We start from the raw sequence: 22,090 nt of genomic DNA, 5'->3' as shown, positions 1-22,090 counted from the left end.
ATTGCATATATTGGAGAGATTTTGTTACAAACACCCAGACACAAACCCATAGCTTCCAAGTAAGAACATGAATACTCTATTTTCATTAAAAGAATTCAAGTTATGTAAAGAAGAACTGCCCAGAATTCAAAGCTCAAAAAGCAGAATGTCACTGGTAACCTTTACTGGTTATTAAAATAAATAATAATAATAATAAAAAGATATACGGTTGTTTTATATACTGTAATAACAACAATAAGCACCTGCATCTATATACGAAAAGCAAAAATTTCCCCAACCACTCTTCAAGTTGAACAGAAGAGATTTCATTACAAAATTAAATTTTAATGGAGAATGGAAATATCCTGTTTTCTCATTCATCATATTGATTTTAACTTTCTTCTGTTGTTGTTGCAAGGAACAGGGCAACTTTTAGAAACAAGTAGGAGGTGAAAAGAAAGCCTTAATGTTGATGCTAAAAATTGTCTTCCCTAAAACCCATCAGGAACAATATGTGAAAATACCAGCAGTACACCCTAAAGGTATATACTAAGTATTTCATTTGTATTCAGAACATGAAATGATCTATGCCTGCTGCAGAATTTTACTGTTAGAAAAATATCTATCCACTTTACAATAATTTTTAATTAAAGTATTTCAGTTAAAACATCACTAACCTATTAGGTTTATCAAAGTGGACTGCAGCTTTAGTTGATGGAGCACAAGAGGACAGTTTCTCGGTTTCTTTACGGGGCACAGAATTTAGCGTATCATCTTTAGAAGTCCTTGAATCCACTTCAGCTGATAAAGAAAGGCTTTTTTCCTCAGTGTTTCCATGTTTATTGTCATTCTCAGAGCTCTTGATATCCAAGTACCGTCCATTGTCCTCTGAGACTGTGAGAGGCACTTGTTTTGAAGAAGGATGGGGAGCTACACCATAAACTGTTGACACAGCAAAGTTTTCATTCTTGAGGAAATCTATTTCACTAAAAAATTAAAGCAAACAATGAAATATTTTTGTAACTTTCATGAGAAGGTTGTTGGAATCACGAGACAAGCAAGGAAATAAGGACAACATACTGAACAGCTCCCTCTTTATCTCCAGTATGTTCAAAACTTCCATTAATAGACATAATCTGCATCACATAAGGTCTTCAAATAAGCACCGGTTTACCAGAGTTCTTTAGTCAATAATTAGTAATAAGAAAAATGTTGCATTCAGAGTAAGTGAATCAATTATATAAATGAATAAGAAGAGCTCGCACTGCATGCTTCTGTCTGAACTCTGAGCACTGAAACATTGTCAAATGACAGAAATCCACCTGGGGTGCAAAACCTAAAATGCTATAGCAGGGAATTAATACATACCATCCCACACAGCTTTCAAATGGTATCTGAAAAACTACATGCTTGCCTACATTGATGCATCTCTTAAGAGAAATTACATTTTATAGCTTACAGAACCATATGTTTTGACCAAACATTTGAAGTCTTTTTGTTTTTGTTAAAGATACTGTCATTTCCACTAGTCTTGCACTGTAGAAAGAATACCTATATTGAAATAAGTTATTAAAACAAACACCTTTAACAGCGTTTGCAAGCTGTACGTGCTGCAGTACTGAGGAGCAAAATGTAGCTGACTCAAGAGAAAACTTATACAAAACACATCAGAACTGATTCTGTTTTCAATTAGGTAAATAAAGAAGTTGCATTGAAAGAACAAAGCTCATTACAGAATTAAATGATGTAGGTAATAAAATGCGACTACTCAGTTTGGAGCCTCTTTTTTTCCTTCAAATCAAATAGCACGTATTAGAAGGAAAGACTGCCCTGTTCCAAAGAACACCTAGTAATTTTACTGTTATAAATTATGTTGTCATAACTGTTCTAGAAAAACATTGAGAAGTTATTTCAACATTTCTTTCCAGTCAAGCAGATTGATGAGTACATACCTCTCAAGTCTTTGGATTTGTTCCATCAAAGACCATTTCTCACTGTTTAACACACTAATTTGATCTTCTAATTTTTGCACTATTAAACATTGCTAAATACAAGACAGAAATAGAAGAGTTTAGTACAGTAAAGTAGCAATGCAAACAGCTGAAATATCTCTTCTGTACAATCTCTTACTTCTATTGATTGTGGTGTTGTTTCAAATACAGGGATGTTCCCAAGTATAGGAGTGGCAGCCTCCAATTCATCATCATCTACACCAACTGACACATCCACCACGTCTCTCGCAGTAACATGATGGTTTCCAAAGTCACGATAGAGTTGTAACAGGTCAGGAGGTTTTGGAATGTTCAATCCTACATCATCCCACAGTTCAAAATCCTTCAAAGGAATAAGAGAAACCAAACTAAACCATACTTTCTCTTAGTATGTGTTTTCTTTCTCATTTAACTGTAGGTCTGTACGTGCTGTAGAACAGCAAAACAGTCGTGTCAAAGCTGCCTTTCCTTGTAGTAACAAGGGAATCTTGAAAGAGATAACAAGACACAAAAGTAGAAAAACATCTAATTTCATGAAATAAAGCATTTCACACTAAAGGCAGCTCTAGGTTGTGTACTCAACAGCAAACCTTCCAAAACACACAGCACACTTTTTATTTCTGTATGCAAATACTTCTGAGACTCAGATACATCACTGATCAAACTCCAGCAGAAGCCAGTAAAGTCGGTAGAAGACTGACAGGGCTATCATTTTGTTTCCATCTTATTCACAAGTGCAGGTATAGTCTTCCAGAAGCAGACAGTCAAATAGCTCTGAAGATGACTGACAGCACGCACGTGTTCAGCGAAATCTAGACATAATGGTATTAACTGTACATGGGTGAAAACAATAGTAGGGCCTCCCATCTCAAACCACTACTACGTGATTTTACTTTTCTCATTGACATGTTACCATTCTATTACTACAAGATTATTTCACATTCCTTTGTATAAGCATGTATACCTTTCCACAGGAGTTGTAATGCTTGCTTTCAAGGCATTAAATTTCAAATACATACACATATTTAAGATTTTTTTTTCTACCCTTCAAAATTTTCACTATGTTTTGTCATAGTCTAGTTATATACATGCATTCGAACAGATAATCCTTATTTTGTGGAAAAATGACATTAATCTAGGAAAAACAACGTGCATGCTACACATTAACTTAGTATGTTTATGTTTACTCTATACAATTGAGAACTTTGTTAGTAACCTTACAACATAAAACATTTCTAGTTGAGAAAATGCAAAAAGCTAGGAGAAGTTATTTGTCTTATCTGGTTTTGGGGCTGTACCCTCACGAGTATATGTATGAAGACCTAGTGCTATTAAACTCCACTTTTAAGGGGGTGATCCAGCAAGTATTTTTAATAATTCATTTTCTTAAGAGATGAAGATCCAAATTGCAGGAAAAAAAACACTAGGGGATTAGTTAGAGAGAGAACTCATTGAAATTCGCATAGAAAAATATTTAATTCTACTAGAAATATTCATTGTTGTGCTACATACATACTGAGTGTTGATAACACCACTTTCTTCACCCAGTAAGAGTTATTATGTAACTAGAACCTTCCCAAAAGAGATATAAAAATGATCATTGTAAGAAAAATGTATTAAAGCACAGCTGTTATGAAATACCTAAGATAAGACCTTATCAAACAGAGATTCTCCAAGACTGGATTCAGCGTCACAGTGTGATTAAATATACACATAAATATACACTCAGGAGATGACAAAATTAATATAATTAATCAACCCATACAAATCAACTGAGTATGATTTAAGGCCACGTGCCAGAGGATGGTGTTGTGAAGCTCAGGGAAGCCCTGCAGTGAGGGGCTGCCTCCCTGAGCCTGCAGGATGGCAGGGCCATGCTGCAGCTGCAACAGGAGGCCAGGCACACTACCCTTCAAGTTTCCTGTTGCTGAGGCGAGGACTCAGCTCCAAGTGCTGATGTTTGGCTTGGCAACTTGAATCAAGAACCTAGAGGCATGTCTCAAACATCTGTGTGTGTGGTTGTGGAACAGGGCAAGGGGAGAAAGATCAGCCTCCATCCACTGCCGTGGTATCGTCTCTCTCCCACCAAAGGTTTCCCCCAGGTGAGCTGGTTCAGAGAACCACGTGAGGTGGCAGTTAAGAAGCTGTTTTCACTCTTTGTCCCACACTTCTCTTCATGAGCTCTAGCTAGATTGGCCAGGACAGATGGAAATGTGTGTGCTGGGCAGCAGAGGTGCTTCTTTTTTTTCCTGCTTGGGCTGGCCTGTTCTCAAAGCTGGCCAGGGCCTTCCCAGACCATCTTGGGCAGAAGAGATCCTGCACAGGACTAGAGAAAGCAGCACTGTGACGGTGTGCAGGAGCACGACTTTGCTCCCGTGGCTGACACCACACCTTCATCTCTGTGTGTGGAAGTTGCCTTATGGAGGCAAGTTGCCTTTACTGCGAGGGTGACTGGAACAGGTAGCTGTGGAGTCTCCTTCTCTGGAGATATTCCAAACCCTGCTGATCCTGTACAGCATGCTGTAGGTGACCCTGCTTGGCAGGGGGGTTGGATCAGATTAATTCCAGAGGTCCCTTCCAACCTCAGCCATGCTCTGATATCAAATATTTGACTTTCTAGATATGTAAGCTGAATACTGAAATACAAATTGAGATAGTTTTCACCATTTTGTTTTGTTTCCTTTACAGAAAGCAAGCATTCTTGTTTCCTTCCTACAAACTCTTGAGGATATACTGCTGCAAATGCTGTGTTTTCAGGTGATGCTTCATGTATGAAAGTGCTAGCATACTTAACTCTTAGAATACTCAACATTACTTAAGTTCACTTGAGTTTACTACAAGATCTGAATACGGAAAGCGGACACAAGGAAAAAAAAGCCCATCAGACCTTACCTGATCATGATTTTCATCTGAAAATGTTATTGACGTAAGCTTGTAACTATTCTTCAATAAAAATTCATTAACTAGGAAGTTTAGAGCTCTTTTCTCAAGAGGTCTGATTGGCTCCTGGAAAAAACAGAAAACAATACGCTACTTCTGTGGTTCACTTTCCTGCCATCTACTGAAGGCATGTCTGGATTAATGTCCATGCAAAGCCCAGTTACCACCAACCACCTACCTGAATTTCAGGACTTGATTTATAGTTTTTTCGTTCCTGCAAAGGAACTTCATTTTCTGGGAAGGGAAAAAAAAAAGTAACTAAATTTTACTCTTTCAGAGAGGATGAGCTCAGCTACTTCTACATTGTTCAAAGTAGAGACTTAAGAAAAGGTTTATGTACACCACCTGCAGCCTGAGTCAGGTTGGCTCGGAGGGCCTGTATGGTCTCCTTGGCTTTCCGTAGTTCAAATTCCAGGACTGGACAGGGATTTGGATTAAACACACACAGGCATCCAACCAAGGCAAGGGAAACAAAAAATAAAATATAAAAAGCAAGGATGGGTGTGAAAAAAAATATACAGTTCGTATTAAACAGAAAGCATGCAATCTTTATGGAACTTATGAACACATGCAGCAGAGTTGGTCTGAAAGCAAACTGGTGAACATTTTCCATAGTTTCATTGGCCTTAAGTTAGCTAAATGAAAATTTCAAGCTGTCTGACAAGGACTCGCTGTAGGGTGTTCTGGTTTTGTTTGTTTTTAATTTTGTATATTAATGGGAAAAGTTTTTTTTGTTTGTTTGTTTTGTTTTGTTTTTTAATTTCTTCCCCAGTTACAGTCGGTTGATACTGTCAAGCATTTTGATTTCCAGGGGGTGGGGGACTACAAGGGTGATCAGAGGACAGATCTAAAAAAAGCAAATACATGCTGGTGGCACTGTGTTAGCTGTTTCCATGTAGCAATGCTGAAACCTTAAAATAAATGTACTGTCCCATTGAGTATTTGTGTTTTTTTTTTTAAATGAATGTCTATACTGAAATTTTACTACCTCGAATTAGAAACATAAGTTCATGTTTTCACTAAAAACCCATCTCTTTTTAAAAGCTTTTTGTTTTACTATACATTTTCAGGAATTACATAATAATTTCAGTTAATTAAATGTATTGAAGGGAATTCAAAATCTAAAGAGATGTACAAGACAAAAAAGCAAATTATGCAGTTCTCTCAATATTCACAGAGAAGCCTGCAAAAAAAAAAGTCTTTGATCCATTATTCTTAAAAGTTTCTGGTGAGTCTTGACTATGCAACACTTGCAATCATTTAGGGCTATTTTCGAGACTCCAAAATACAAAAGCTGCCACTTCTACCTGCTCTCACTTCCATTACCATTATGAGTTTCTCACATTCCAGTATTTCCTCCAAAAATGGTCAGGAGTGCTTTATTTGCACTGGAATCTCATGCGTTTTAATTATAAACAACATCTACACTGTGGTGTCAAGTTATATAAAAGCCTTGTACTTTTGCAAGACACATAGTACGTGCCTTTTTAATAGCCAGTTAGAGCATCTGAAGGAGCCTATTTAGGGAATTGCTAGATAATTTCCATGCTTTCCATTAATTCCCAGATTACTTTAATTACACTTAAATAAACAGTTATGATATATAATGAGTCTTGTAATTAAATATACAAGATAAGCACAAAATAGCTACTATACCAAAGTGTTAAACTACATGAAACTATTCTAAGTTACTCAATTTTGCTCCCCACACAAAACGAGAAGTGTTGCAGTTGCTTTTAACAAGAATATATTTGAGTGACTTTTAATCATTACCTGGAAATAATTTAACATGGCATTTTGAAATTTTTGCAGAGGACAGTACATGGCAGAAATGCTGAATTGGCTCTTGTTTGTAAGAAATGTTACTGAAGACTACAAAAGGTAGTTTCCTTTTTGGAACATCTGTGACTAAGAATTTTTGGATCACTAAGAATTTTTTTGCATGCATGGAAAAAAAGATTCACTCAGTTTGCATTTATCCATAACAACTGAAGGAGTAACTACGGTACACCACATTTGCTACATGAAAGGAACTTGTTTGATGCACAGAATTTTACTGCAGCGATATAAAAGCGCAACTGAGGATACAATGAATAAAATGTATAAAATCTCTCTAGTAGTCAGCAATGCTGATCTGCAAATACTTCTGTGCAACAAAGTTAGAAAATGCTCTTGTAGTAGTAAGGTATCTGATCATTTTAGTACTTCCTTACATTTGAGTTACTAATTGACAGTTACAATTCTAAGTTGAAAACTACTAATTTTTTTAGTTTTTGAAAATAGTAAAGAATCCAAATTCACTAATTCTTCTGATGGAAATGACTTTGTGTTAACATTTTATTCTGATTTTTTTTTTCAACGACCAGAACAGTTGCAGATCAGGAGTGCCCTGCACTAGAATGATATAAATAATAATAAAAAAAAAAAAGTTGGAAAAACAACACAAACTAGAAAAACTCAGGAATCTCATCAAGGAAAATAGGGATAAGACATGACTGAAGGCGTAGAAAGCCAAAAAACTCATGTCAGACAAACCCATGTCAGACGGCAAGAATTAATTTTTTTAGTTAACTGTGATGATGCTGAAATTTCTTAGAAGCCATTAGGACTTTTCCTATTGAACCTTAAAAGATTACTCTGCTGCATGTTTTTCTTTATACATTAGAAGATTTGGAGCATAATATATTTGTGAAGAAGTCACTTCACAGCCTGTCACAACAGCTATACCATTCCACTACAAAACAGGATTGCTATAGTTGTACCTTATTTCCTTGCCTTAGCAATGTAATCATTATAATTGCCACTGTGCAAACCTTAGTGTACCTAGAAGTCACACATTTGGCTTTTATTCAAAGAAGCTTACAAAGTTACAATTTCAGTAACATTTAATTCTGATTAGAAGCTCTATTTTAGAAGTTATTCTGAAATAGAATCTTCTGCCAAAACAGATGAAGATTTTTAATTCAACATCTAAAATAATGAACAAATGATTTCATTAGTAGAGATTCTCTTCTTAAATAAAAATGCAACCCCCTATCTCCTTTCTTTTTAACCATTTAGATGTACTGACTTCTTTAAAAAAAAAAAATAATGAGCTGGTCTCTTCCCCCTCTCTCCTCCTGTTGTAACGCTTGCATAACTTTGTGAGATTAACCTTTTAAAAACATTGATAAAGTCTGCTGAAGTTTAACTTCATGCTTGACTGAATTCTTAACGTGTGCAACTAATTACAGTACTTGGTAAAAGGAGTTTACACTCCTCAAGAATGATGCATAGAAGAGCTTTATTGCAGACAGCCTAGGAAAGAAAAGAACTGAATTGATTCTCTTCATCAGGAAAGCAGAGAGCAGAAACTGGGAGCTATGAGGTTGGTTAATCCTCCTATGAGTGTCTTCTGGATTTTTCTGGATTTAAGTGGCTGTCTTACTTTTCCTTTTTAAAGAACTCAAATCACTACACCTCTTATTCTGAAAAAGAAAATTACTTAGCTCTACTTAGAGTTCAATTTTCAAGCAAGCAACTAAGGATTAGACCAAGAAATAAGTTTTTATGTAGCAAATCTAACCCTTAAAAAAAGTGCATATGAGTAATGGGTGGCTTGTCTGCTCAGCTTAGAAATTTAAAAATGATTTTTTTTCAAGGATCTTACTCTATTCATTCACTTATTGACTTCAGAAGTTGTTGACCCACGAATTCATGGTTACATGAACATTAGTTATAAAGAACAACTTGTGATTTGTGATACTGAACGATTTGAGATGTATACAAACAGCACCCTTGTTGGGCAAAGGCAAGGAAGCTGAAGGAATAAACAGTACTTTTAAAATTTTTCAGTATTTACTTCTGTTTACATGGTGTGTTGCTTTTAACCCAATTACACATGAATTCTGAATTCTACATTATACATAAGAATTATCTTGTCAGACTTTTGCAAACTTCAGTACAAAAATACTTCAGACAACACTCGGACTCCAGTTTGACATTGTGAAGACGCTGATGGCATTCCAATATTTTTATTTAGAAGTAGATCTCTGAAGCACAGTATCAAGGGCCCCTGTGCTTACCTAGCTTTCCCTGAATTTGGACTTACTGTTAAAAGTTTTACTGTTGTTTATTTTCAAGTTCCTCCATCAATCCAAAACTATTCCAGAGGTCCTAAATTCACCCCTCTAAAAGGTGTATGACGTCCCATTACATTCAATGGATTTGTGCCTACATCTTTTGTCAATGAGAAGAAATTGGTTGTCAATGAAGCTAGTATCACAGTATACTTCAAGACCTGATGTTTCCTAATTTCCACTTCCCAGATACAAGTCCTAAGAAGAAAAGAAGTGACCATATTTACTGTTTGCATAAAACATTTCAGGACATAACACAAGTAGAACTGAAAGTCAAAGTTGTACTAGGGATGGCTATCAAGCTACAAAAATTATGATCATTTGGAGACTTAAGAGCAAGTTAACAGAGAACTTGTTATCATTCTAAGATTGGGAAGTGAACACTTAACTCATTAACCTCATTAATGTGTCCAAGTTGACAACTACAAAGAAGATCTGATAGAGCAGACTGATCTTTAGATTCGACCCTTGGAGTCTACTAACCTTGAAAGAAATTAAGGGGATGCACAACGGCTAAACGGGGCATAAGACAGCAGATGAGAAGACAGGAACTGGTCCATTTCCAGTATGAACAAATTGAACACACAACACTAGAAAGGGACTAAAAACAAGTAGTAGCAAGTATTACAGACTCCTATTGTGGGCTTTTGTTGTGATTTTTGTTGTTGTTTTTGTCTTTTTTTTTTTTGTTTCTGAATTGTGTTTAATATTATTTATTTTTTAAAAAAGGGCTCTGCAAGAAGCAGAAACATTTATGTAAGTCTAGATAACATGAAATCCTCAAAAACAAGTGAATTTTGGAACTTGTCTCTTCTCTCCAAGCCCTGACAGTGACAATATTTAATTGTGCTAATCAAAGATACACATTTGAGCCAGAAATTAACACAGAAAAAACAAAGAACACAAATGACTGAAATGGAATTTGATGATTTTTCATTTTATTAGCACTGAAATAACAGCATCGCATTTCTGAAATTATCAGAACACTAGACATCCAAGGTAGGTTAGCAATGCTAAATACTGTGAATTACAGAAAGTCGTGTTTTTAGATTACAAACATACACGTGCAGTCAGGCTAAGATATGGCAGAAGATTCAGTTCAGAACATGGGATGACCTTTTTACACTGAATACTGGAGGGTACTTGACTTCAAGCTTAGTCTTCTGTACTCTTGTTGTTCTATGAAAATTCCTATTTGGAGGTTTACTAAGCCTACCTAATAAATCCTTCAGTACTGACCTTATCTTAGCACCAACTGCTTCTGTACTTAGTCTTACAGAAGTTGTTTTTACCTAGTACATTGCAAGATTTAACAATGCATACATTTTTTGAAACTGTGTATTATGAATGCATTATCCAATTAGTTACACAGCACTCTAGATCCATGTTAAGATCAGGTAAATGACAAAGAAAATAGATGTTTTCTATACAATTAGTTTTGCAGTGTTCATCCACATCCTGATGGGTCTTTGCAACTTGCATCTGTTCAGTCAAGCTGATGATAAGAGACTCACTTCACTTCCTTTGATCAGATTTTCCAAACAACAAGTTCATACCAACTCTTCAAAGGACTTTTGCTTCTAGGCTTTTTAACTTCAGATGGAATGAGCTGGACTAACAGATAGGAAATACTTGAATCCATTTTTACCAAGAATATTTCCAGTTATTTCCTACATGTATATTTTTTTTTTTAATTTTTTTTTGACAGGTAAAAGAAGTCTGGCAGCGAAGTAGCACCATCCATAGGGGCAAAAACAGAAACATGAAGGCTTTGGACAGTACACGCAGATATTTTTGATTTGGTGCTTTCCAATATAAAAAAGTATTTGTATGGGATGTTATAACTTCATTTTTCAAGTCCTTCTGACTCAGGATTTGTTTCTTTCAATGACTGATACAACTTTCTTTTTTATCCTTCATTTGACATTTGACTAGGAAATTGATAATAGGAATCATGGACTGTGTCCAAATGTTTAAAAAACCCACAAAGATAACAGCATGAGAAATGTGTTTAAAAAAAGAAACTACTGAGAATTATCAAAAGAACATATGACTATCAGATCATGGCCTCCAGCTTTTGCAATACATTAGAATTTTACCTCCTATGGATCAAAAGTTCTTTGCTAAGAAGAAAGAATACGAGAAGAAATAAGCAGGATGGACTACTTACATTTCAAAGCACATTTGTAGCTAAGAACAACTTCAAAAATAGAAGTTATTAGCCAGATTTTGTTCAAAGGAGGAGATGGATATAGAAAGGTTTTGAAATCTCTACTGAGATATTTTAACTGATTTTTTTTAATATGCACGTTTTCTGAAGGCAATTCCATGCAAGTCAGTTTATTGCTTGGAGGCTGCATACAGAATTGATGCATGAGATTGTAAGCAGTTATAATCGAACAGAAATAGGATGTTCTAGAAAACTTCAAGTCTTCACTAACATCCAGAAATCCTATCTAGTATTGCTTTCTTTGGTCAAGTTCTCACATCATTTTTTAACTAATGGAAAAATCTCTCTAAAGGAACACAGAAATGCAATGTAAATATCCTGCCAAATAATTTGCTTGTCTATTGCATTCAAGCAGCCAATTAATATAACATAGTCTTCAAAAATATTTTAGTACATAATTAAGTTACATTTAATATTTCATTTTAGGATATATTGATTCCATGCTGGAAACAATCAATACCTTGTAATTAATGTTCCATCAGAAGATGAAAGGTTTAACTAGATGTCAATTCTGCCTGGTCCTCACTTTCCACAAGCACCTCTAATCCAAGTCAGTTACCAAACACAGCTCCAAGCAAAGATCAAGCGAGTTCTTTCAGTAATAGTATTGCCAAGAAGGATTGTGGCGTAATGACTATGCAGACACCTTGTCGACCCCCATGGCCACACTCCCACAAAAGATTACCTAGAAAGATTGCGTACATACTGGAATAATCTACAGAGATGATGAAAAAGATCAGGAAAATGCCTGCTTCTGCACTGTATTACAGAACATGATTCAGAAACACCTGGGTTCCTTAAAAGACATTTTGTTTAGAACAGCAACTGTATATTTTGAGATTTTTCACTCCTTGAAACTGACAATATACTTTGCAAAAGAGAGGAATTCAATCACTGGAAGAATCTGACAGTTTTCACATAAATCAAAGAGCAATAATTACTGATAGTTTCAGACCAGAGCACCAAAATACATGAATCTTCTTCATGTTTGTAGATTTCACTATTCCTCTACCTCAGCAACAAAGTTTGCATAAGAAAAATGACAATTTCCTAACATCCCTGTTTCTTTTCTGTGGTTCAATACTGGCTGCTATTTCAGATTAACTGAGAGAAATTTCAGAATGAAGAACCTTTGCAGAATTATGTTTAAGCATCCTCTTCCATGCTTTTGTACTTGCCAGTGTTTCTTCTCAGATAAAGCATGGTGGATAGAGCAGAAATAGTGACGTGGAGCAGAGGTATGACTGCTTGCATCACTTCAGGTTTCATAAAGCTATAAAATGTGAACAAAGGTCACAGCATGGACAATTTTCAGGTGCTTAGGATGTTAAGCAGCAATCTTTGACAGGAAGAAAAATACGATGCATGTTCTAGAGAGATTTTATGATTTTCTCTGGAGAAGCTGTGAATAGCTTAATATCTGATCTTTGAAAAAAGCAGAGATTATAGTAACATAGCTCACATGCAAAAGAAACTACTATAAAAATTTCAGATGTAAAAGAAAAACATTCTCTGCCTTTGATAAGATAATTGAAAATCCTGAAATTCAAACTCCACAGCCTTAATTTCAGAACAACTACAAGAAGCAAAAAGCTCTGACACTTCTTTGAAATAAATCTTATATGGTCCAGAAATCAAGTGGGAAGAGAAGAAAAGCACTACAATTAAGATTTGTAGCAACGATGACTTGTGGAACTGAAAAACCCCAAATGTTGTGTTTCTTTTTTTTTTTTTTTTTTTAAAGCACGTTTGATCTAAACATATACTATGTTTAACCTCATGATTCACTGCAGATTTGTACATCAGAAAGCTGTTACCTAGCTCATAGTCACAGACTACTACATGGAACACATTTTGTGTTTCAGCTAAATATTAGAAGGGAGTAGGTTTCTACTGTGAGAAACTTTGTCCAAGTTTCAAGAATATTGCTTGCAAACATCATACAGAAATACATCTGCATGAAAATTTACAATAATTATAGTAGATTATAGTAGAAATGTCTGAAATCTGATGCATTAAGTGACTAGTTAAACAACCACAGTGTGAAGTTTAGTCATCTTCAGGAATGTTCATCTAAATACACTGCTGCTACAAACAGCAAGGCAAATTGTGAAGTCAATTTTCTGTTACCCCCAAATCGTAAAAACTTACCTGCTACTCTTTCGTCTGTTTCCCTATTGCCATCATCAGAGTATCTTGCAAAATCTAAGGAATCAAGAGTACTGATGCTTCCAGCACGATCTTAAGAAAAAAATGGAGAAGAAAAAAAGACATCTTAGAAAGTCCTGCAGAGTTGACCAGCTTTAACAAAAAGTCTAAACAACTTATTTCAGAAACTATTAATAAAAGGCTACGTGTGCTGCATGAGTGAAATTTCACTACATTTCCCAAAAAGTCTGTCTCTAAGCAGAGTACAGAAGATCAGAGTACATCAGTGTATTTTAAAAAATACAGCACTACATCAAGATCAGTGAACAGACACTGTAACAGATTCCCTTTCCCCACTCCCCAAAAGACAACCCTTCTATCCTCCAGACAGTATATCAAGAAGAGCATGTAGTAGCTCCTTCCCTTTTCCACAAGGGCCACAGACCTCTTCTTGGACTTAAATGAGTACACATAAGAAACCATGCAGATACAAACTACTTTGAAAGAAGCTACAAGCAGTTCTGTTCCCCTTTTTAGTATCTTAAGTCACATTAACGTAGCCAAACACTTTACTTCTTTTACTTCACTGTATTTTAATTTACTATATTTTCTATTTACTCAGCATTATCTCCTGACTCTAACCATTAACTCCAGTACAAACTCACTTAATGCATTCATTAGTAAATGTGTTATCTAGCAAAATTAAAGTAAAACAAGCACAGTTCTTGGCACTGCAGTTATAATACTCATGTTCCAGAATTTAACTTTAACATCATTCAAGAAATTTAGAAACTAGTATAAGGTTTTGATATGACCACTAACTTTTCCATTTCTGCAAAAAAAAAAAAAAAAACAACAAACATATCTTGATAATTTCAAGTCTGTTGAAGTATGTATTCACCTTTTTATTAGAAAAAAGGTGCAATGAAATAGCTGAAATAGTGACAGAACCCAAAATAATAGAATACATTCCTAACACAATTGAACATGTAAGAAATATATTAAATAATTTAAAGCTTTCTCCTCCTTTGGAAATTAATTTCTATGTAGCTCTGCAGACATCATGTTAATTACATTAGAATTGTTGTCACTTTAACAAAGACCAAATTCCACATGGCTGTCAAAAATTGCAACTCTCAGAGGGAAGAGAAGCAATTTCATCCCTTCTTTGTCACATTCTGTCACGACTAACACTATTGAAAGTATTTAAATCTTAAAGAGTAATTCTGCATTGTGCCAGAAATTAAGGAATCTATTGTACAGACTGATTGAAAACCTTATGCTTATCTGCCAAACGTCTGAGAATAACAAGTTTGCTAGTTCAAGCAGAGATATTCTGCTCCGAACTACAGTGCGTGGCAATCCTCATTTGGCTATTTGCATCAAGTACATGGTAGTGTACACTATATGTATGATAGTATCTAACCCCATTTTTATTTCTGCCACAACTATGCTTTGCTATCCAGGCGAAGAAATAGATTGTTCCTCCTGAATACATCCCATTTGGTATTTAGTTTTAAACCTCACCATTCATTTGCAGGTTCTGATCTTTCTGCAGTTTTTCCAGACACTAACCTGATGTAAGAATTCTGTTTCAGCTGCTTCATAGTGCTTAACAACACGAATTTTGAATGCACAGTGTGAAAGTCTTCCCATCTGACTTTTCTGAACGCCTAACACTGTTTGGAAGGTGCTGCTGCAATTTATTTCGTTTGGGACTGCAAGTTTTCTCAGTTCAGTTTTTTGAAATCAAATTCAAGACTCAAGTTCAACAAAGAAACAGACAGCATACAAATAAAGATCTCAATGAAAAAACAATGTTTAAGGGAAGTGACCCAGTCTCAGATACAGCACCACGGTGGCAAAGCACAGCCCAATTTTCAATTTCTCTTACGAAGCAGGTAACATCGAAGAAGCAATTGCCAAGCTTTCAGGTAGTCAACCACATCAGAATTATCCAAGCATCCAAAGCTGGACGCAATAAAACCTGGTTCACATGACTGGCAGCATATTTCAGAGGCAGAGGGTTCCCCAAAACTCGTAAATCAAACCCAGCCACAAAACACAAACTTCGCCAAAGCAACAGAGGCTTCTTGAAAAAGCAGTTGCCTAGAAAACAGCACGGTGCCATCTACACCAGCATCAGTACGTAGGCAATGGAGGCCATTTAAGATTGTACCAGCAGCTGTAAATCAAATAATTCCCCACCGGTGGACATGCACCAGTTTTACAGCGTTAATAGTACTAGTATAAACCAAATAAAACCATATACCCTGGTGATTTTAACATCCAAAAACTGCCTTAAGCATCATCTACACGCATACCAGCAATTTGTAGGCTTAAAGTTTGTACATTCACTGTTTAGACTTCTCATCGCCATCACAGTGTTCATAACAGCAAACATCCTACACTCTTATATACAGGTTGGTATACGAAATCTCCCTCACAGATGACTTTCCTCCTCAAAAACATAATTAAACTTGGTGCTGTCATTCCGAAACCAAGTCAATCTTGGTACTTGAAGAACGTGGAGATAATGGCCTTCTACTTGAAGGTAAGGTTTACAGCGAATGTTGTCTTTATGCATCATTGTGGTGAAACCCAAATCTACACTGAGAAATGTCTAGGCCACCCAAAAACATGCTGTAGGAAAAGGAACAGTAACAGGATACACACACAGGCTGCACAGGACCTCCTCAGTTCAGTGTCCCTCTAGGTAATACACACTGCAGATGTTGGGAAACTACAGCTTCTACAACACAAACTAAGTGGTTAGCTTGGGTAATAAGACTTGGATCACTACTTTGCTGTAGTGTAATGCCTTTAAAATACGTGGTGTGGCTACAGCACGGGCTCCTATCACCGTGCCCACACAGACCTTGGCTATGCTGGTATAAAACACTTCAACCAAACCACTTCACCAAGCCAAAACACTTCACCAACACGAAATGCAACCTCACTCCTTGCTACCCCCTTTATAGGCAGTCATCCGTGGAGCCTTATCTCCCAAGACTAATGCCACCATCCAGAAAGTTAGACAATAACTTTTTATAAACTCAAGGTTTATGCTTCCATAAAGGACACACCTGCACAGTAAAGGATCAGATGGGGATGACGGTACCTTCCCTGCAGGCCACACAATGGCCTCATTCACCTCGAAAATTAGCAGGGCTGTTTGAAGGAGAGCAATCGGGATGGGAAGGGTTGTGCTCAGCCCATGCAGCCCACCTAAGGAATGTGAAGCATCACCATTTTTCTCAAGTAGAAATAATTGCACTCTGAGTCGAAGTATCGCAACTAAAGCATTAAGGAGAGAGAACTACTTTCTGAACCAGCAGGGAAAAACAGTTTTTATTTAGGAAAGTGTATTTCTTTAGTTAATGTCTAAATGAGAAAGAAAAATCTTAATGAAAAAGAAAAATCCTAGCTTTATGCTATTTGGCAAGAAAAAATTAAAGCAGAGCCCTGCAGAGGGAAAGAGCTGAGAAGGAGAAATATGCCTTGGCTGACCTCCGTTTCTGTTCTAGCAAAAAAAAAAAAAAAAAAAAGCAAGGCAGTAGTGGGAAGCCATTTTGCTGTTATTACACGCACGTTCTCACCAACAATCAACCATGCATAGGCTTCGTATTCCTTTATATGTTTTCTGAATCAAAACACCTTTCTTTTTAATCAGTAATTCCTTTCTAGTGAAAGCCAAAAAACCCTGCTGTCAATTTCGCATTTCAGAAATATCAAACCAATGTAACAGGAATGGTGCTGACAAGGAGGTATTAAAAATCGCAGCCCTGTGATGTGGCAAGACAGGGTGCCAGGGGTGCACAGAAAAGCAGGAGAGGGGGAGGCTTTTCATCCCTCCTGGTCATGAAACACCAGGAAATAGACTGGGATAGCAAAAGAGTCTGTACGTGTCGCGTCTCCTACCTGAGCCACTGGAAAGGTACTAAGAAAAATCAAAAAGCTAAGAATTGTACTTGATACTCAAAGCTAAGTTTTTTAAACCATCTGTTGAAAATGGAACCGCTTTCATTTCGTTTGTGAAGCTGAAACTCAGGCTCACCATCATGTTTTACTTATTGACTTATCTTTTAAAACATTGCTTCATTCCAAAGGAAAAAAACATCCACTTCCCTTCTTATTCCCAGACCTGCCACCTGTATTACACGCAGCTTTCTGCTGACAGCTTCTGTTCCCTAGGCATATTCACCTCTGTCTTTCAATACAACCTGAGTGTAACTTTCTAAGGGAGGAAAAACAAACAGACGAACCAAACTCAAAACAAAGTGGTAGCTTCTTACACTAGCATACATAACAAAGATAAGGCTAAATTTTGTTCACTCTTACAGTAAAAACAGTTTAGGTAAATTAGCTGAAATAAAGGGATGCAACGGGAATCACATTGACCACAAACTAGAAAAATTAAGCAGAAATAAATTGGCATCTTCTATCTTAGTACTTAATATTCATTATGTAAATATACTACCATATATCTGCTAAAGACAAACAAACCAAGCAGTACTGCTTCCTGATGAAAACGCGCAATAGATATTAGAGAGATCTTTTAGAAGCTATTTGCATTTACTTTGACAACAACTAAATTTTTAGAAATACTTGTTGGTAAAGCAACCATTAGCAACTGCTTGAAGATGGGAAGAAATCCTATCACCGCGTACTAGCAATTAACCAAGCAGAGCATCTGAAGACCAAGCTCATCTTCCCTGAAATTCAAGGAGTAATAAAGGTAACACGATTAGAGATTCAAAGTGGATTTGTCTTTTGCAAGCGTTAGCATTCACTCATACTGAAAAATTTCTGTAACAAGATTGTTACCACGTTTTAAACTGATGAGGGTAGTAAATGGCTGCTGGCAATTTGGTTTAGATGAGCATCCACACAAAGCAAGAGGCAATGCAAAGAATTCTTCACCATGAAGACCAAAGGTAGCTTTTTTCTGGATATTTGATACACTAGGACCAAATCTTTTCCATTAAGCTAGGCTTTATGTGCATTTTATGCAAGGAGATAAAGCTGTAAGAAGACAGCTCATATATGTGACAGGAAGACACAAGTGTTTTCAAGACAGTAAAAGCTCAAATTCAAAGTTCATTAATCTAGCTTAAAGCTTATGCCTGTCACGCTATTATGAAACCATCATCTAGACTCTTCAGAAGCCCATCCTCACACATCATTCTTTGGAGAAAAATATATCACTACATTTCACCAGAAAAAGAAACAGAAATGGAAAACAAAGAAAACACTCCTGGAAGATGTTAAATTTATATGTTTGGTACAGTTCTACTTGTCATTTACTGTAGCCTTACTAAGGCAAGAATGTGGCCTGGAAACACATCACAAACCTGGAAAAAAAACGTAACAGAAAGTTGTTCATGCTACCAGATACCAGAAAATATTTCTAGAGAATTTTGAGTATTCGAGCTTGCAGAGTTCCAGAAGCTCACCTTCCAAAAGTGTAGTGGGTTTATGTGGCAAGGTTTTGGTAGCAGGGAGCCATAGGGGTGGTTTCTGTGAGAAGGATCTAGAAGCCGCCCCATGTTTGGTAAGGGCTCCATTGCTGACCAGAGCCGAGCCAATAAGTGATGTTGTTTTGTGCCTCTGTGAGAGCATATTTAAGACAGGGGAAAAAAACGCTGTGCCACACAGCAGCTGGGAGAGTGAGAGGAGTGAGGAACAGCCTTGCAGGCACCAAGGTCCGTGCAGAAGGAGGGGGAGAGGTGCTCCAGGCGCCGGAGCAGAAGTCCCCTGCGGCCTGTGGTGAGGACCATGGTGAAGCAGGATGTCCCCCTGCAGCCCATGGAGTACCACGGTGGAGCAGGGCTCCACGCTGCAGCCCGTGGAGGAGACCACGGTGGAGCAGTGGCCCTGCACCGACGGAGGCTGCCGCCTGTGGAAGACCCCTGCCCGAGCAGATTCCAGACCAGACCTGGACCCCGTGGTACGGACCCGTATCTGGAGCAGTTCTGGAAGAGCTGCTGCCTGTGGGAAGCCCACGCCGGATCAGTTCGTCAAGGACTGCATCCTGTGGGTGGGACCCCACAGCACAGGGGACGAGAGTGACCGAGAAGGAGCAGCAGAGAAGAAGTGCTGTAGACTGACCATAACCCCCATCCCCCCGTTCCCCTGCGCCGCTCGGGGGGAGGAGGTGGAAGAGGGTGGATGGGGGGGGGGGGGGAAAGGTGCTTTTGGTTTCTTTCCTTTGTTTCTCACTTCTCTAGCTTGTTAGTAATAAGCAATAAATCTTACTATCTCCTTATGCCGAGTCTGTTTTGCCCGTTACAATAATTACTGCATGATGTTCTTGTCCTTATCTCAACCTTTGAGCCCTTTTCATCATATTTTCTCCCCGTTCCTCTTTGAGGAGGGGGAGTAAGAGAGCAGCTGTGGTGGAGCTCGGCTGCCCACTCAAGCAGAACCACGACAAAAAGCATGGACAACTTTTTTTGAAACACTTCAGAGAAGGTCAAAATGCTTTGACATTGGTGTTAGAAGTATTGCACAAGCAACTTGATCTACCAGAAGTAATTTATTTGACAACACTCTCTTCACTAAATTAAATTTTAATTACATAGGATTTCAACCTTAATGAGGCTTCCTTAACAGTGGATTTCCGGGTTGTACCTCTCTGCAGTTTTAGATATAAGTTACTGTTCATTCTTGAACTGAAGATAGAAAATTTGTTCTGTAGAAACAGATAAAAAGACAGGGAATTGCTAAGGTTTATTTTTCCTATGAATTAAAAAAACAATTCAACCAACAGACATGCTATATAATTTACTGTTATGCTACATATAATAGTAAATTAGGCTCCAAATTTTATTAGCTGCAATATAATGAAAGTAGTTGGGAATTATAAATGTCAGGAAACCATGTAATTACCATTATATTTGAGAGAATCCAAGAAAAAAATTCTGATTACAGGATACTCTCAGATCCATAAGAAACAATAAGCTACACATGTTGACTACTGCAGTGCTTTTCAACCTACAACCCATGGACTATTACCAAGGCAAGCTGTAAGATAAGTATGGGTGCAATTCCATGCAACTTCAGAAAACATACAGAAGTTTCTTAACAGCAGCACAATTCAACAGGAGAAACTCTTCCTCCTCCTGATCTATACATTAAGGTACAGTCAAATTTTCTATTCCAAGGAAGCTAATGTCATCAGGAAAACAAAACTATTTTTTTGAAGGTGTCTGGAAGTCAAAGACACTGGAAAAAACACTCCGTATCCATCTGAAGAAGCCAACAGTACATTTTACCGAGTATAGCTCATCTTTATATTTAGGACATCCACATAATTTTTAGGTTCACAGGAAGATACAGGCAAACCAGCAGACTGATAACAGAACCCAACTGACAATTTTCCTTAGACACTAGTCAGGTCTGCCACTTTTTTTTTTTTTCCTTTTTCCTCTGTGCTAGAGGTAGAACAGAAGAATTGCTTATGTTCAGGCCTAAGGAAATACTAGTGTCTGAATATGTATTTTAGATCTGGTTGTGTTTGTGGTAAAGAAGTCAGCAGACCAGGTATTACACCTCCCTTAAACATTCAAGACCTAGTCTAAACTAGCCCTTACAGTCACACAACAGCTTGCTTGCTCTCTTCTAGAGTACTGGTCTATAGAAACATGTCCTTGAGTTACTTGCATCTTCAGCTGTCTTGCACAACATCACAGGCAGGAACAGCAGGAACTGAGGAAACTGGGCATGGACACCACGTGGGAGAAAGAATAAGCACGTGCAAGTGGTAAAAGAGGAAGTTTAAACTCCAAATTAGTATCAAAATGCAAATGTGTACGTGAATAAACCAACTGGCGAGAGGGGTAGCACTCACAGATGTGGAACAAGATAAAAACTAACAGCTTGAATGGAGATCTCTCTGCATTGAAGAATCAGACATCATTAACAGTTTGAAACGCAATTATCAATTCACAGCTTATATTTGTAGCCACACTGGGTAGCAACTGAAATAGGTATTTTGGGTAGTATCTTGTGCAATACATATGAATAAACGAATTGAACAATTTAATTCATTCAGTGAATTTCTTTACTCTAAACCTTAACAGACTTGACAAGACAACAGTGGAGCAACATCAGTTTGAGAAGTCTTAACTGGCTGCTGCATTTAGAAGCTCTGAGAGGTTCCAGCTTCTTCCCAGCTTCCTGCTGCTGCATCAGCCAGCAGTACAAGCTAGATCCACAGCAGCAGATACGTGATCTAACACAAAACCTATCAGGAAGGAACAGACTCAGTGGTCAAGTTTTTAAATCAATTTGAAACTTCATAGTGAATGTACAGAAGATCAACACACTCCACACTGCTATGGTAACTCTGATACGGAACTCAGAGCCTTTAAGCCATCTATTGCATCAGGCACTGAATCGTGCACACCCATCTATGAGCGTCTCTTCCACCCTCGCCCAGATGTTCTTTCTTTGATGAATTTTACAAATTGCTATGTGCTCGGAAGAAGTTCTCAGAGCACCATCAAATTAAAGGGCAACTAAATTAAGTACAGCTCCTAGAACAAAATTAACTTGGAGCCACCAGAGCAATCCACTTACAAGTCACCTAGAATTTTAACAGATGTTCAAGATGATCAGATCATGTCAGCCCATGACAGGAAACCCAAACCAGTGTAAAAACAGATGATCAATACGTTTAC

At 37.3% G+C, this 22,090-nt stretch overlaps 1 protein-coding gene across 4 annotated transcripts in view; it reads right to left on the bottom strand.

Annotated features, from left to right (window-relative positions):
- RELCH (RAB11 binding and LisH domain, coiled-coil and HEAT repeat containing) overlaps positions 1-22,090 on the bottom strand; it is a 73,938-nt gene that overhangs the window by 44,330 nt on the left and 7,518 nt on the right. For all 4 annotated transcript variants that reach the window (XM_068670887.1, XM_068670888.1, XM_068670885.1 and 1 more), the window contains exons 2-8: positions 13,410-13,499; positions 5,256-5,327; positions 5,089-5,144; positions 4,863-4,976; positions 2,110-2,313; positions 1,932-2,023; positions 657-965 (exon numbers count right to left, since the gene is read on the bottom strand). In XM_068670887.1, the coding sequence (XP_068526988.1) occupies positions 657-965; positions 1,932-2,023; positions 2,110-2,313; positions 4,863-4,976; positions 5,089-5,144; positions 5,256-5,327; positions 13,410-13,499 (937 nt within the window). The remainder of the gene's footprint in view (positions 1-656; positions 966-1,931; positions 2,024-2,109; positions 2,314-4,862; positions 4,977-5,088; positions 5,145-5,255; positions 5,328-13,409; positions 13,500-22,090) is intronic.

The sequence above is a fragment of the Anas acuta genome, chromosome 2 (assembly GCF_963932015.1).
Source record: "Anas acuta chromosome 2, bAnaAcu1.1, whole genome shotgun sequence".
NCBI classification, from domain to species: Eukaryota; Metazoa; Chordata; class Aves; order Anseriformes; family Anatidae; genus Anas; species Anas acuta.
The sequence above is the reverse complement of the archived record's forward strand: the minus strand, read 5'-3'. Positions and strand labels throughout refer to the sequence as shown.